Source organism: Limulus polyphemus, unplaced genomic scaffold (genome assembly GCF_000517525.1).
Source record: "Limulus polyphemus unplaced genomic scaffold, Limulus_polyphemus-2.1.2 Scaffold272, whole genome shotgun sequence".
In the NCBI taxonomy this organism is placed as follows: Eukaryota; Metazoa; Arthropoda; class Merostomata; order Xiphosura; family Limulidae; genus Limulus; species Limulus polyphemus.
Window position 1 is genome coordinate 612328 of NW_013665882.1, and position 19051 is coordinate 631378.

Genomic DNA, 19051 nt, shown 5'->3' on the forward strand with positions numbered 1-19051 from the left:
ACATTACGGGCGTGTCTTCACAGAATCAATAGTTGATTCGAAATGACATTCTATAAACTAAAACATTACGGGCGTGTCTTCACAGAATCAATAGTTGATTCGAAATGACATTCTATAAACTAAAACATTACGGGCGTGTCTTCACAGAATCAATAGTTGATTCGAAATGACATTCTATAAACTAAAACATTACGGGCGTGTCTTCACAGAATCAATAGTTGATTCGAAATGACATTCTATAAAACAGTACACAATTTTAAGTTTTCATTGTAATTAAAGATTGACCACTTTTGTACATATTCTAATAAAGGCCAAACCGTATTCAACTTCCTGACTTTTGATCACAATAATACTTTCAGGGGATCCAGAGAGATCCTAAACACCCCTACTTTATGAATGTTCAATTCCCCCATTACTACTGCCTTGGTGCTAACAAATGACGCACATGCATCTCCCCTCAAAATAATTGCCGCGCCTGGTACAGAAGACAGTACTAATCCTTTATAGACACAGGTGACCACTACTTTAAATTCTCTTTATTAGAAAATTATTATGATCTTAAGACAGGCCGTGCCGCAAAAACTTTAGTTAGAGAAATTTGACCAACGTAATATTGGAGGTACATATCTGGATCACAGAAGCAAATAACACAAACAAGCATATATAGAATAATTAGGGTAACACATAAATAACATACATTCAGAAATCACGAACAATGAACATGGGCAATTTGATTTTGGATTTTTTAATGATATAAAACAGTATCACAGAAAATACAGTAGAATTCTCCTAGTATTTGGTTTTTATACCTCCTTTCCTATTAATTTCCATAGTTGTTTCTAATACTGTATGTATGCTAACAGGATTTCTATGTTCTACATTTCTGAGTTACGAGATGCTCTCTTCAGTAAAGTAAACTCATATTCAGGGATCAGAAAGGAAATATTAAATTATCTAACCTATATCAAAGCCAGTGTGTGTCACGTCACGCTTGATTTCTCTAAATAGAAGGAGTCATAAAACCAAAATGCATTTATCCACATAGAATAGTTCGATTACAGTCTGCTCATTAGGATTTTAGTGGCAGGGGTGCAAGGGCGCCATAAGGGGGTGTTCCGTGAAACCTTATAAGTGTAGTGAGTGTTGGTATAAAAAGCCTGAATTAAAGAACGTAGTTCGGGATCATCCAGCCTAGAGCCAAGTGCATAAAATTTACCATGAAAGTAAAAAATATCGATTCAATTTTAAACTTAAATCGTTTCTGAATTAAACTATTTTCTGTTATATCACCAACGTTTTTATTAAAAAAACCTTTTTAATTAACGTAGACTCTAAATTAAGAAATCAACAAATATTTTTGTTTCGTTGTCTATACATTTCATTTTATACTTTCAGTAAACAGACTAACAACAATATTATGTTATACTTTTGTTGCTAAGCAACATGACATAAAAGCCATAGTTGGAACTTAAATTACCAAAACGCACTGTATTTTCTATATATTAGATGTTTTTGTTTGTTTGTTTGTTTGCTACACGAGAGCTATCTGCGCTAGCCGTCCCTAATTTAGCAGTGTAAGACTAGAGGGAAGGCAGCTAGTCATCACCACCCACCGCCAACTCTTGGGCTACTCTTTTACCAACGAATAGTGAGATTGACCGTCACATTATAACGCCACCATGGCTGAAAGGGCGAGCATGTTTGGTGTGACGGGGACTCAAGCCCGTGACCCTCAGATTGCGAGTCGAGCGCCCTAGCCACCTGGCCATGCCGGGCCAATTATTCTATGAATACGCAACGAATTCATTTCATGAATGGTCTTAATTTTGATTGGAATTTACCGACGTTTGGCTGCTTCGACTGCACTTTTCTGTCTTTTTGTTGGTCGAGCTTGATTTTGCAAAATTTATTTATTTCAATTAGCTATGAAATGTGAGGTTAGGGAATACTATGGGGTGGGGGTGGTAGTACTTGCCCCATCATTTTTGAGGGGTCATGCGCTAGTTTGTGTGTAATAACCAGTGCCTATGTATGATAACTAGTACTTGTGCATGGTAACAAGTGACTATGTATGGTAACAAATGTTTGTATATGGTAACAAGTGCTATGTTTGGTAACTAGTACCTATGTATGGTAACAAGTGACTACGTTTGGTAACTAGTACCTATGTATGGTAACAAGTGACTACGTTTGGTAACTAGTACCTATGTATGGTAACAAATGTTTGTGTATGGTAACAAGTGACTATGTGTATTAACTAGTACTTGTGCATGATAACAAGTGACTATATATGGTAACAAATGTTTGTGTATGGTAACAAGTGACTATGTGTATTAACTAGTACTTGTGCATGGTAACAAGTGACTATATATGGTAACAAATGTTTGTGTATGGTAACAAGTGACTATGTGTATTAACTAGTACTTGTGCGTGGTAACAAGTGACTATGTGTATTAACTAGTACTTGTGCATGGTAACAAGTGACTATATATGATAACAAATGTTTGTGTATGGTAACAAGTGACTATGTGTATTAACTAGTACTTGTGCATGGTAACAAGTGACTATATATGGTAACAAATGTTTGTATATGGTAACAAGTGACTTTGTGTATTAACTAGTACTTGTGCATGATAACAAGTGACTATATATGGTAACAAATGTTTGTGTATGGTAACAAGTGACTATGTGTATTAACTAGTACTTGTGCATGGTAACAAGTGACTATATATGGTAACAAATGTTTGTGTATGGTAACAAGTGACTATGTGTATTAACTAGTACTTGTGCGTGGTAACAAGTGACTATGTGTATTAACTAGTACTTGTGCATGGTAACAAGTGACTATATATGATAACAAATGTTTATGTATGGTAACAAATGACTATGTATGATAAGAAGTAAAGGAAGGTATGAGTATCAGTCAGTTCGGACATTTTTCAGAACTAACAGGAATCCTGTTTTGATCATGAGGTACTGCAATTATATGTAAAAAAAGCTAAATCTTACTTACAATAGTATATGTAATGCATGTGGGCAAATACATCCTTAAAAAACAGTATTTGGTTTCAAAGGCATAACGATACACAGCAGAATTTTCGAAAAATATGAATACAATTTCTAAAAGTTTCCTTTCTGGATTAAAGTTTCTGTTGATCTAGAATTAATGCAAACAAAATTAGACGACTTATCGCCTACCAGGTACAAACAATTCGGTCATAAAGTTTCTCGAACCGTAAATGTTATGGCCAAAGTGAGTTATTTTCTTTTCTTCGACACTCAACAGACAGAAGTACGGTAGTATATGAAATACAAATGAATAACTTATCGTCTTGTCCTTTATTATCCAATTTCGTCCTCATTGTGATACTTCTTGCATGCTGTTGATCTTCGTCATGTGGTCCAAGAAGCGTATCATTTGAAGATGCGAGTTTGAATATTAATGGAACAATCAAGAAATTGGTATGCAAATTACTTTGAATCCAGAAATTAGGGCTGAGGATTTGAGATTTCGTAAAGTCCCAAATAAATAAAACATAGAACATTATGTACAAAGAACAAAATTTAACTTGAGACCATATAACAACACAAACAGCAGAAGCAACAGTATAAAATCCTATCCTTGGTCTTTAGAATGATTTGTTTGAAGTTAAACACAAAGCAACACAATGGGCTATCTGTGCTCTGCCCACCACGGGTATCGAAACCCGGTTTTCAGCGTTATAAGCCCGCAGACATATCGCTGTGCCACTGGGGGGCCTTTAAAACGGACATATAAATACTTTCAAATCCTATCATTGGTCTTTAGAACGGACATATAAGTTCGACTGCAAAAAACAACAACAGAAACAATGGTAAAGAACTGTATTATTATTGCAATACCTTACGTGAAGGATAGATAGCAAGTAAAATAAAAGGTTTTGAAAAATGTTTTGTATTAAACATAAAACTTAGTACTGTATATTTCAAGAGTAACTAAACTCATCATTTCGTATTTCCAACAGTCTAAAATGAAAAAAAGAAAAAATGCCGCGTAAACTTCGGTAAATGCAAAACGGTGATCACAAACAGAAATAAAGATCTTTGAAAACATTCAATATTTTGTACTCAAGCATTACTTATTTTATAAATTCTATATCCTTTGTTGTCCTCACTGAACAATCGAACAATGAGTAAGAGTCATGAAGTAACAAAATTCATTTCCAGTATAATTAATCTTCTTTTAAATAGCCATCATTATTTAAAGATGGGCTCCTGAATACGTTGAAAGTATCATCAACGACTGTTATTCACTAGCGGAGCCGCACGTTAACCCGTAAAGGTAATTTACGGAGGTTTGTTTTAAAAGAACATTCCGCTGGAAACGAGATACGTAGTAAAAAGACTGGTGTACAATCTGATTAACTTAAATATTGAGGTATACGTGATCGTATACTCTACTAAAATAGTGAAGCCAGTCTGGAATCGATAAAACTCTACTTTATAAAGCAAAGTTACATTTCGTAAATATGTTTCATGACGTGCTTTAAAATAAGTAAAAATCCGAAAATCAGGGCAAGAAATATATAACGGCACTTGAATAGTACCACAAACTTGACTAGTGGGAGTGATCATCACATTATAACGCCAACACTGCTGAAATGGCGAGCATGTTTGGTGTGACAAGGATTCAAAGCCGCGAACCTCAGATTGCGAGTCAAGCTCCTTAACCACCTGGCCATGCCAGCCTACTTATCATCGGATTTTGCTGAAAAGAACAATTTAATGATTGATCAAAATGTTGCTTAGTTAAATCTTACTTTGTTGTATATAGTTACAACAGTTCTTCTTTTGTTTTCCTTACTTTGTTGTATATAGTTACAACAGTTCTTCTTTTGTTTTCCTTACTTTGTTGTATATAGTTACAACAGTTCTTCTTTTGTTTTCCTTACTTTGTTGTATATAGTTACAACAGTTCTTCTTTTGTTTTCCTTACTTTGTTGTATATAGTTACAACAGTTCTTCTTTTGTTTTCCTTACTTTGTTGTATATAGTTACAACAGTTCTTCTTTTGTTTTCGAGTTCATGCAGTTTTGGCTAAAATAAAATTTCAAGATTATTCACAAATAATGCCCGTGGTATTTAAATTATTCGATTTCCTGAAGATGTTAACTAATTTCCAATTTCAAGGATCAAAATCATATTTGTTCAATTGATTAACGTAGTAATCGATTGGAGAAACAATTTAATAGAAAGATGACACTGATCGTTCTGTTCAAAATTCGAATAAAACAGAAGTCAAAACTACAGAGCATCTGTCAAATTCAATAAGAGATATACATATTTACCAAGACGTAGTGTGACTTAAAGTACCTAGACAATAACCTTTTAAGAAGGCACATGTTTTATCATTAGTGTGAGAATATCAATAGCAATATGCTTCCACTTACCAGAAACTTTAATGCAAAGCGTTCCATTAGAATCTTTTCCAACAGTAACTTTGGTCTTCTTCTAAAAACAAAAAGGTTCTTCAATAAGTTTTTGAAATTAAGCATCTACCCGAAATAGTAAAATAAATTTTTACCTGAATAAACACTCCATTTATAATACTTTTATTTTTATAAAAACAGTAACACAATAGAAAAATTCATATGGAATTGTCGCATACGTCAAACAATATAATTTTATCATATGGAATTGTCGCATACGTAAAACAATATAATCTTATCATATGGAATTGTCGTATATGTCAAACAATATAATTTCATCATATGGAATTGTCGCATACGTCAAACAATACAATTTTATCATATGGAATTGTCGTATACGTCAAACAATATAATTTCATCATACGGAATTGTCGCATACGTCAGACAATATAATTTTATCATATGGAATTATCGCATACGTCGAACAATATAATTTTATCATATGGAATTGTCGTATACGTCAAACAATATAATTTCATCATATGGAATTGTCGCATACGTCAAACAATACAATTTTATCATATGGAATTGTCGTATACGTCAAACAATATAATTTTATCATATGGAATTGTTGCATACGTCAAACAATATAATTTCATCATATGGAATTGTCGCATACATCAAACAATATAATTTTACGTCGTCTCCCCAAATTCAAGAAGTTAAACCCGGAGATTCACAATATTAAATTGGGTATTTACAGTGGCAACTAATAAAACTTCATTAATCAACTTGGACTGAAGGAGTTGCTGTTATGTTGCCCCACTTTGACTGTAGCTGTGGTTTTAATGTGTGTTTTTTATAAAAAATAAAAACAAGTGATAGATTTCACTGTATGAAAAGTTTTATTATATGAAGGAGTTACGGAGTTCATTATTTGATAACGACGTGATTTTTTTATAACTATTTAACGAAAAATGCAAAATTCTTTAAAGATATGTTACAAAGTTTTTATCAAAACGAAATGTGTTCCGTACTAAACTAGAGAAAACCTTTGGTACGCAGCGTTTTAATCAGATGGTGCTGAGAATTTTTTCTAGAATTTCTTTACCGGCTCAAACTAGTCAATTTCTTGTCCTCTAGGTTTACGCATATAGTTAAAGTATTTGTTTTACATTTCAAAAATGGTGGATTTTGAAACATCAAAATTACTGACCCATGCTGCTTACAAAAATTCATAACTCTATTATAGTTTCAAAGTAAAATGTTAGTAATTTAAAACTTTGTGTATCTATAATGTTGCAGCCATACGCTTCTTTGGGACACGCACGCGCGCACACACACACCTGAATGATGGGCTAGATTCACAATAACTTCAGTATACTGGTTGATCTTATTGGACACAATAAGAACATAATTACCACACCTCACCAGTCCGTCTCATAGAATACAAACGAAGCAAGTGCTGTAAGAATAACCACAGTTTCTTAATTCCTGGCAAAGAAATTCATTATATCGAAATGAGGGAAGAAACGTTCGATACTGGGATTTATATCCTAAGTTGTTAGACAGAAACATGAACAAACAATGAAGCTCAGGTATATAACCGAAGTTCACGTAATTCTTTTTTTTTCTTATCTGCACGATATATTGATGTTATTCTTCGATTAAAAGCGAAATTATTATTCTCATAATATACAGTTTTACTTTTGTATTATCTTTACTTCTATTTTGAGTTTATCACAAATACTTGTTATTCAGCTTCTATATGAATGTAGAAATGCGATTTCTATTCTCCCTTAAACAGCCAAGATCAAACAGCCATGATTAAACAGCCAAGATTAAACAATTTCCTTTATATACTTTCTTACAACTCTAGGATTCCTCGTTTTCCTAGTATAATTTATTTTATTCCAATTTTTATCTAATTCCTATGCTTTATTTACTTCCAGTCAGTTGAAATACTTTCTTCATTCCACTCTTCCGTTATATATTCCTATTATTTCATTCCCTTGCAGCTAGGAGATTATATATGCTATATTTATCTGAAAATAAATAAACACCATTTACTTCGATTAATCATTCAGAACATTATACACTTTCATTATTCTATGTTCTCTTTTACCCGTAGGATCATTTCTTTGATGTTGTTTTTTTCCATCAAGAACAAATAATTGCTTTGTTCCACTTTCCCCTTCATCCATAATATAAATAATACAATTTCGTAATTTTACTTCTTTTCTCTCGTTCTTCAGCAGACCTAATCATTCTATGTACTTTTTAAGATTCATTTTACCAAGCCCATCAGTAACTTCTGATCAAAGCAAGATCATAACTAAAGATTAATCCATTAATGAATGTAACTATAATTGAATATAGAGATTAGAACGCACTGATTTATTAGGTGACTACCTTCGCTTTTAGCCATATTTAGCCAGAATCCCAATATCTCACGAGGTTCGAACAGATTAGAAGAATTAGGCTAGTCCCAGCAATGCAAAATAATCCTCAAAATAAAAGATATATGATAGAAGTAAAAAACAGCAATATATTATCATTATACATGTTAAACATTTTAACAACAACAACAAATTCTGATTTATTGCAAAGAAATGTATCTGTTGGAGTCGTTGTCTTTCAGATAAATTCAACTAACTGAATACAATTTTGTTGACGGCAATATGGTTAGTAACGTGAGGCGTTGTTAATCTTTAGAGCAATCTTCTGCATAATTCTTTATCAGATATTTTCATGGCAATGGCCAGTGGCCAGTGCTTTAAACTGGTAATCATAGGGTTGGGAGTTCGTGGCTTGCTCACGACATGCTGTCGGGTCCTTGACCAATAAACTTTACCCCAGTTGCTTCAGTATATTTAGCTGTATAATGGGTACCAGCAGGTAGTTGGGGGTTAAACTGCGATGGACTGGAATCTCGTACAGGGGATATGTGTCATCATTCTTATTTGTTTGTGTCATTAATACTAGACTTCAGCACCGACTCCTACGTGCCGTACGTGGGATAGCTTTGACCATATAAATTCAGAGAGGTGTTGTCCACATTAAATGTATAATATTCCTTGACGATATTCTCGATATTATGTTTAGGGAGAAGGGGGGGGGAAGAGTGTTCGTGGGAGAGTTTCATTTAGGGAAACAAGACTTTAGCAAAATAAAAAAAGTTTTAATTTAAAAAAAAAAGCTGTACCAAAGGCATGTGATGGGTAAGAAACCTAATAATATTTCTGTAACTTATTCTATCGTTGAGTGGGTTCTTTTGGATTATTTGGTGACATTAACGCCAAATTCAATCCACGTAACGATAACGAATCAACTTTGTTTTTTCGATAAGGTTACTACAGGCTACGTTCACTTCGAATCAAGTTGCAGGCTTAAATTCACAAATTATATCTGAACAGAAATTTCGAGATTAATGGTACCCCTAACTTACAGTTACAAGCAAACTTATCTACATTGTTTCTTCTCTAATCGATGATTGACTTAATAGACACGATAACTCTCATTCCAAACTGAATCACCCACTAGGTACTTCTTTGAATTCTTACTAAACCTTCACAAACTGATTACTCGTATTTATAACGTACTCTCGTTTCTTCCAATTTCATGAAATTTTTAGAATATTACATAATCATAAACTTTCTTGGTATTCTATGATAACTTTGATAACTGAATTATACCATTAAAATATTACTTACAACAATATTACTTACAACAATATTGATCCACTGTCATTTAAAACAAGTAAAACTCCATATCCGATAAAATATATCAGTTTAATAAAAAAATCAAATGGGAGTTTTTTTTTTATTCATAGAGCACATTTTTACTTACAACAATATTACTTACAACAATATTGATCCACTGTCATTTAAAACAAGTAAAACTCCATATCAGATAAAATATATCAGTTTAATAAAAAAATCAAATGGGAGTTTTTTTTTATTCATAGAGCACATTTTTACTTACAACAATATTGATCCACTGTCATTTAAAACAAGTAAAACTCCATATCAGATAAAATATATCAGTTTAATAAAAAAATCAAATGAGGGTTTATTTTTATTCATAGAGCACATTTTTATTTCATCTTTGAACTGGTAAAAAAAATAGAGGAGAGAAAATAGAAAATTGGAACTAGCTTACAACTTCAAAAATATAACCAAACGCCGTGAGAGGTCGCTATCAACGGTGGTTGTTATTGATGTTCTTTGGCACAAAGCTACACAGTGGGCTTAATAATGAAACCAAGACGCCTGCCTATAAGACTTTCCACGATGTATTATTGTAGCACACATGCGAAGAAGAACGTAGAGCTGGTTTATAGAAGAATTAATGTTATCCTCATCCATTTATCTTCATTACAAAAGATAATTACCAAGTTTCACAGAGCACATTCTCAAGGGAATAAAAGAAGGAAATCAGTCACAGAATATACGAAATAACTTACAAGACTGTGAACGTAAAACAACAACTAAAATCCCATATTTCAAGCTGTTGTTAACCATAGCATTAAATGACATTTATCATAAAATTTACACAAAATAATGAACAAAAAAAATCAATAACTATCTTTTTTTATGTATTCATAATTCGTATTTAAAAAAGTTGAAACACTTTCCAAAATTCAACCAAAATTTAATTAATAGTTTTTAAAATTATTTCTATGACAATGTAGAAAAATAATAGATAATGTTGTGATACTTAATTAACCTAAAATTTGATGCAGTACCTGAAAAAAATAATTCATTAACATTAAAAAGCAAAATAAATGAAAATACCATCCTTAACTGGAATGAAAAAATACAAAACCATGATTATTCATTTATAAAGCATTAATGATTTTGCTCATAATATGTGATTTTTTCCTAAAGTGAATTAATTACAATGTGTTTGGCAAACTTTCAGTTTTTACTTTCGTAGCAGTCGAACAAAAATGAAGATAGAAATAATTCCCTCCTTAATTTTACTGGCTTATATGGTAGAATGCATTAAAACATATAAAAAAATTCTTGTAGAACAAGAAATTAGCACATTTAATATATAATCTATGTTTCCCGGGAAAAATAAAAACTTTTTATGATATTATCTTTATCTAGTTCTTTACTTCCCACAAAATTGTTCAGGAATAGATTTACAACGCTCAAATCATGGGTTCGATTCCCTTCGGTGGACACAGCAGATAGCCCGATGTGGCTTTACTTTAAAACACAGACACACACACACACACACACTCAAAAACTAAGACTGATTCCAACTAACCCCCCCCCCCACGTGGCACAGCGGTATGTCTTCGGACTTACAACGCTAAACTATGTATACATAATTTAGCGTTGTAAGTCCGCAGACCTATGTATACATGTTACCGAAAATTAAATACTGTTCACCTGAGTAAAAAACACTTCTAATCATAGTTATCCAACATTATTCTGTAAGAAATAACGAGAAAGTCACAGTAATGATATAAGGTCACCGGCAAGAGTCTATAAATACCCCCGAAAATGAGCTTACATTTTAAGACGTCAGTGGCAATAATAGGATAATTCACAAGATACTTAAATGTGCTTTCAGTTTATTTAAACAGTAAATTAATAAGCTCAGATATAAATATTTATTGTTTTATAGAACGTTCTTACCTTTCTGTAAGCACCTGTGTATTAATTTCTGAATTATTATTATTAATTTTGTCATTTGTGTAAGAATGTAGTTAATTTTAGAAATATATTATCTATTTTTATTTTACTTTCTGCCCTTAAGACCATACAAGATAAACACATTGATTTGTTTTGTTTGTAGTTAAACACAAAGCTACACAATGGGCTATCTGTGCTCTACCCACCACGGGTATCGAAACCTGGTTTCTAGCATTATAAGTCCGAAGACTTACCGCTGTACCACAGGGGGGCAAACACATTGAGCAGACCTCTAAGATATTCTGTATAAAACCTGCTACATTGAAGATAAATTCTGATTACTTTAAAAAGTTTTCCCACTCAAGATTAAATAAGTTCTAATTGAAATAAATGCTGATATAATTATTGTTTTATTTCCCCTTAGACCAATCAACTTTATACTTAAGGTATGAATTATTATTATTACTGGCTGTTAGTCTTTCTTATAATTTCTAATGTTTCAGAAACAGAAAAGTAATTACATCAATCACAATTCGAAGTTCAGATTACCACTTAGAAAACAAAATTACGACAATTTGTTTAACTGTTCTTGGCTTTATTACTCTTACGTCCAGAAAAAAATTCATCTTGATAAAAGTTTGTTGTTCTCCCTTGTTCAAGACTAGGTCTTCATGAAATTACTATAATCTAATTCACTGAGGTATCTTCATTAATAGTTTATTGTTTTATCAATAAACTATTATTTTCTTTCCCACATTAAACAAGATTATCAATATTAAACAGTACAGTAACTGGCCTTTTAATACTTTTTTTTTTTTGTACAGAAAATAATACAAGAAAATTCTATCGGAATTGTTCGTGTTAAATGTCGTAAATGTCACACTAAGGAAAACGAAGGAGTAGTTTAATAAAACTATTGCTTACAGTACGATTGTAAAAATCCTATTTATCGCCTGTCTGTAGTAGGCCACAATCAATCTACTTCTTCAAATTTTTGTGCCATTACTTATAAAGTAATGAACTCTTTTTGTTGTATTACTGGGAAATTCCACTTCACAGCTAGCGAACGTTCTTCGAGAGTCTCTGCACGTAATGTGATTTAATGTCCAATGCATCATTTACACGTAAATGATTTATGACCAGAAACGTTTAGATGGAACTGAGTAAACAGAACTTAATGAAATGATAGGATTTGAGAATGGAACCACTGTTTATTGTGTTTTGCTAGATTCATATAGCACATTGAGAAATATTTGAGAAAAAAGTAACATTATTTTTACCAAAACCTCATACAAATTAACATTCAAAACACAGTTAACTGTAAGTGATTTATGTTTAAAGATACCTGATTTGGGAATGTAACCCGTTTTCAGTGTTGTGCTACAGTTAACACAGTTTAATGTTAAGTATTGTTAAAAATACAATTTGGTAGCAAAACAGACATTAAGTTTTTCTTAAAATATTCCAAATATTATCTGAAAGTTAGCATGTTATATCTACATAAGTCACTTTTTTAAATAAAGGACACAGTAATTTCGGGCCGCATGATAATCATTGGCTATTTAAAACAGATAAAAACAATTTTATTGATAAAAATAGTATAGTTAGGAAAGACGGAGAAGATGAAAAACCTTTACTACAGAGGAGTGAAAATCAATATCTTCACATTCAACAAACACTTCTATAACATGTTAGGTATTTTATTGCCTTAGTTTGAATGAAGATTCCCACAGTTTGATAGCTACATACTACAGGTATAGCTAGATAAAAGAGCAACTTGGGAGAACCTTTATTATTAAAACTTGCAACTGAATCATTGTGGAATTGCGGCTGGTTTTGGTCAGATTGTGTTTTCTCTTTAACGTGTTTCTAATTACCTTACACGTAAGCGTAGACAAATATCAATTACAGTTCAACAATCGCCAAAATTCTCTTACGTAGCTAAGAGATTTGATGATCGCATCTAATCAAAACGATACGTTTCTTTACGACCAGCAAGGGCACATGTGGTAGCTGAATTGCCGAGTTATTAAAAAGCCTTGTACAAGCAGTTGGAAGACGGTTAAAGTGCCTAGCAAGCAGTTTCTAAGGGTTAACCTGTCACTCAGTTCGTAGATCGCTTGATTGACGTACGAAACCTACAAGGTTAGGTCCAGGGAGCTACAAATGTTGGATTACTCCATGTGCCAGATGAACTCAACATCATCTTTGGCTAAGCAGACAAAACCAATCTGTGAATACTAAGCGTTTTAATAATCAATTATAGTCTACTGATCGATGACGAAGGATATTTAGATTGATCGACAAATCGACGAGTAAAATAGAACTGTTACTATTCAAGGTCTTACAAAATAAAAAACAACAACCAAATAAAAATAGAAGTATTTTCGAAAAGATGTATGTATGTGCTTACAAAGGTATTACTAGGCCATAATCTTTTTTCGCATGATTTACAAGTTGGGTAGACGTTTCCTTATGACCGTCTCTGTATGAAACAAATACTTACTTTGGAACTAAACTTATTGTTTTGTGGTACTAATTCTTAAGCAAACAGTACGTCGATTTGTTTGTAGTTAAGCACAAAGATACACAATGGGCTATCTGTGCTCTGCCCAATACGGGTATCGGTTTCTAGTATTGTAAGTCCGCAAACATACCGCTGTGCCACTGGGAGGCCAGTACGTCGAGCTGTAATGATAGCAATGCGACGGTGTCAGCTATTAAGCCTCGTGAGAATTAAAGAGTGCTTAGCTTATTTAAAACTTGGACATTTTCCGTTTCACTTCTAAGTTACCTTACATATAAACTTGATGTCAATATTACGAAGGATAGGATAATAAGTGAAATATTTGTGTGTTATATAATCTGTGCTTGTTCCACCAGAAGACTTTAATTGTAACACCAATCATTTCACTATTTGCTTTTTAAAAAGTACCCACTTAACTTACGAACAATAGGAAGTTTTGAAGCATCTATTTGTCGGATAATATATTTATCTCTGTACAACATTTTGTCTATAACAGTGAAATATAACCACGTAAAAGGATAAAGGATTTCTATCATTAAGAATGTCCAAATCTGCTTCGCGCTTTCTTCTACGTTTTCGTCAATTTTTTTTTGTTTGATTTGAATTTCGCGCAAAGTCACACAAGGGCTATCTCGCCCTAATTTAGCATGAAAAACTAGAGGAAAAGCAACTACCCACCGCCAACTCTTGCGCTACTCTTTTACCATCAAATAGTGGGACTAACTGTCACTTTATAACACCCCCACGGCTGAATAGGAGAGCATATTTGGTGTGACGGAGATTCGAACCCGCGACCCTCAGATTGTAAGTTAAGTGCCCTAACCACCTGGCCATTTTCTTTTTAAAGAAATGAAGCACCTCTATAATTACATAAGTGGAATAATTAGCTACAGATTATGTTTGTAGAAAATAAGTTTAAAGCTTAATATTAGTAGGAACAAAGTTATGGTTCTTTATGATATGGATAAAAAGTTACAATGAAGTTACGAGTTATGCATACATATATAGGGACTTACAATTACATGTTATATAAGTAGGAAAAATTAAGGGTTAGTTGTGTAGAAAATGCTGTGATTACATATGTATCAAAAAAGGAATGGGTTATCTACGTAGAAACAAATTAGGGATTAAATATGTATAGAAATATTATGGGTTGCAAAAGTACGAAATATATTAAGAAGATTTTCAATGTTAAAATTATTTCCACGTTTTAAATAATTGAGTTTGAATATAAATACTTATCAGTTCCACGTTTTAAATAATAGTGGATGAATATAGATACTTATTATTTCCACGTTTTAAATAATAGTGGATGAATATAGATACTTATTATTTCCACGTTTTAAATAATTGAGGATGCAAATAGATACTTATTATTTCCATGTTTTAAATAATTGAGGATGAAAATAAATACTTACGCGTATTTAATAACAACATAATTTTGTAATTATAGTTACTAAGACAAGTGGGTTAAAAAATACTGACCGCTATTTGTTTAACAATGTATCCCTCATATTAACTGACCACTTTGTTCGTGTCTTGTAGGAAGCTGGATATAACTTGTTCGCTAAAACTTCATCATTGTTTAGCAATTTTTTTTTTCAGATATTTTTCAGTTCCTCCCATTTTTCTTACATCAAGCTGTGGCCACCACAGCTATTTTACTGTATCATTAAAGTCACATTTAAGTTCTGGTGACACTTTAATTAGTGTACTGTTGTCGCCAAGTGTCAAAGCATAAAAAATACAGAGAAATGTTCGTTAACTTTTCCAAAATTAAAGTTATGTTATTGGAATAGCTTAGTGTTAATAGCATTTTACTGGATTCGGTGTGAGAGCTGACTACAAGATAATCGTACCGACTGTTCATAAACAACTTAAAAATAGTTGCCAAATAGTGAACCCGCGATGTGTAATTTGGATGCATACCAAGTGATTAACTTTTGAACTCAGCCTAGTTTTAAAAAATAGCAAATAAAAAAAATCAAAACGATGGGGAGAAGAATTTACCCTTCTTAGAACATATTCCTAACTTAGATTTATTTATTTTAAGTTAACACACACATTTTCCTACGCCAGCTTACACGTTGGAGGAAAACTATAGAATTGTAATGCAAACATAGCATAAACTTTGTGTTAAAAAGAGTTCTTTGAACAAACATACAGTATTAAAAATTAGCTTTATATAAACAATGATATACAAAGAAATGGCCACAAGACGATACTTGAAAGTTAAAGCAATCTTCTTAATCGAATTTGACTTGGAATGGCCATCAGGTTGATGATTTGGGATTAGCTTGTTACAGATAAAAGTAAGGTGTGATTATATAGAAAACCCCATATTTTAAACGATTATATCTTACAACTACTCGTCCCAGAGGCATATTCATAATCATACGTTTTATTCAGAAACGTTTGGATATAGTCAAAAGGTATTTTAGAAACTGTTATGAAGGGTGTTCGGTGTGCTTTCCGCCATTTTCAATCAGCATATCAAGCCTATCTCCACATGAAATTACTTCAAGCATCATCTGTTCTGGACAATTTTCATTGATCCTAGCAGTATTCTACGCATTTATTTTCTTCCTCTCCTACCTTTCAACAACACGAGATTGGTGATTTGAATAAGATACGTGTCAGTGTGCAGGATTTTGCGAGGTTCAATGAACACTGTCCATAACAGATGACGCTTGGAGTAGTTTCATTTTGGGGGATATAACCATTATAAATATGGAGCTTTCTTTATAATCACACTGTGTTTAAACCATATGTGAAATCTTTATAGAAACAACGGAGCTTTGCATAAGATGATGTTATATTCTAGAGCTCCAGAAATGACGTAACTGCTGAGCCGTTACTTTTTGTTATTGTTTCGTTTAAGTATCTGTGTTTGCCTGGTCGTTGCAGTGTCCAAAAAATGTAACTGTCAGAAATGACGTAACTGCTGAGCCGTTACTTTTTGTTATTGTTTCGTTTAAGTATCTGTGTTTGCCTGGTCGTTGCAGTGTCCAAAAAATGTAACTGCTTATTTTATTCTTAACTGAATGCCACGGTTACGTGAACTACATTTAAATTTTATCGTCTAACTAAAAATGAAATTAAAAACAGACTGAAGTGTCGCAAATACATCGTCTTTTCTGAGTAGTGAAACATAATTGTACCAAAGAAATTATTCGACGAATAGGTTGAACTTTGTTTACTGCGAATATAAAAAGGCTTAAAATAAGAATAAAACTAAAGTGAGCATGTTACGTGCAGGATTACTCGCGAAAGGGTGATATTATCGACCACTCGGTATTACTACATGCAGTATGGTACTGGTGCATGCCGGATGTAATGATATCGTTATATACACCACAGTGTAACTTTGGATGTTATGATATTGTTATATACACCACAGTATTACTCTGGATGTTATGATATCGTTATATACACCACAGTATTACTTTGGATGTTATGATATCGTTATATACATCACAGTGTTACTTTGGATGTTATGATATCGTTATATACACCACAGTGTAACTTTGGATGTTATGATATTGTTATATACACCACAGTATTACTCTGGATGTTATGATATCGTTATATACACCACAGTATTACTTTGGATGTTATGATATCGTTATATACATCACAGTGTTACTTTGGATGTTATGATATCGTTATATACATCACAGTGTTACTTTGGATGTTATGATATTGTTATATACACCACAGTATTACTCTGGATGTTATGATATCGTTATATACACCACAGTATTACTTTGGATGTTATGATATCGTTATATACATCACAGTGTTACTTTGGATGTTATGATATCGTTATATAAATCACAGTATTACTTTGGATGTTATGATATCGTTATATACACCACAGTATTACTTTGGATGTTATGATATTGTTATATACACCACAGTATTACTTTGGATGTTATGATATTGTTACATACAGCACGGTATTACTCTGGATGTTATGATATTGTTATATACACCACGGTATTACTAATTCTTGAACATTTCTAGGGACTCGATATAGAATACGGTGTTAGAAATATAATAAGCCCATTATTATTGTACCATGAGAAGTCAATTAACTATGGGATATTATTTTAAAATAACCAAGCATAAACATGAGGTTAAAGAACAATTCCACACGTGCTTCTAGATTTGTAAAAGTAAAAGTGAATCTTTATCAACCAATTTATATTTTCGTATGATAATATACATTTATAGTAATTGGTTTCATTATTGACATTATTAAAATAGTGTTTGGTTTGAATTTCGCGCAAAACTACACAAGAGGTATTTGCGCTAATTTAGCAGTGAAAGACTAGAGGGAAGGAAGCTAGTCGTCACCATCCACCGCCAACTCTTGGGCTACTCTTTTACCAACGAATAGTGGGATTGACCGTCACATTATAACGCTCCCATGGCTGAAAGGGCGACCATGTTTGGTGAGACGGGGATTCGAACCCGCGATCCTCAGATTGCGAGTCAAGCGCCCTATTCGCCTGGCCATGTCGGGCCTTAAAATAGTGAGAATGTGCAAATGGACAACATGCACATTTAAAATATCAAATTTAAACCAACTCTCAAAGAGATATAAAAAGAACATCTCTAACGCTAAATGCTTTACGATGTATTCGACTGCCCTTTTATTTCTGTACTTGTTTTCGAAAATATTTAAAATACCTCATATTCATATGCGTTTTAATGTGTTTTATATCTTTTAGATTTGCGCGTAACTGAGTATATGTCTTTAACAAGATGAAAATATTAATGTGTTTCTAACACCACCATAGATTAATTCCATGAAACATTTGCAATCTCAATAAAAGAGCATATTGCAACGCTGGCAACCTAGTCACAAGTGATTTGTTGCTTTAAAATTATTTAAGCGCATAGCTACACAGGTGTGATATCTTCACTCTTTTCGCTGCGGGATCAAGCCCAGAATTCGGGAGTTATAAGCCTCCAAGCATACCTCTGAGCCACCGAAGAACTTGTTATAATTATCGCAATAAAAAATAAAACACTATGTGATGTAACGTAATCATTAAAAGGTTTTTATATAATTCCACTTAAAGTTATTGGCAATATTTAAAAGGTTTCAAAACGAAATGAATAATTTTCTATATATATCTTAAAAGGTAGTTGTTGTTTGTTGTTAAGCACAAAGCTTCATAAAAAAAGGGCTATTTGTGCTCTTCTCACTACGGATATTGAAACCCGATTTCTGGGGACAAAACGTAGTCACGAAAGAGTTCAAAGTATTTTTTTTTCTGTGAATTGCCTGATTATGTAATATATTTGTTTGTTTGGCGAGTTTAGCATTAAGCTACTCGAGGGCCATCTGCGCAAGCCTCATGTAATTTTAAAGTGATAGACTAGAGACAAGGCAGCTTGCAGTGCCATTCACTGCCAACTCTTGGATTATTTTTGATCAACGAATAGTGGGGTTGACC

General features: G+C 32.7%; 1 protein-coding gene across 3 annotated transcripts in view; it reads right to left on the reverse strand.

The window, feature by feature from the left end:
* The window catches only part of LOC106456924, a 162599-nt gene that overhangs the window by 98065 nt on the left and 45483 nt on the right, over nucleotides 1-19051 (reverse strand). For 2 of the 3 annotated variants that reach the window (XM_022382709.1, XM_022382708.1), the window contains exon 3: nucleotides 5430-5490. In XM_022382709.1, coding sequence (XP_022238417.1) covers nucleotides 5430-5490 — 61 coding nt within the window. Of the gene's footprint in view, nucleotides 1-5429; nucleotides 5491-6754; nucleotides 7007-19051 lie in introns of those variants that run through there. The other variant, XM_022382711.1, reaches the window with a different exon arrangement.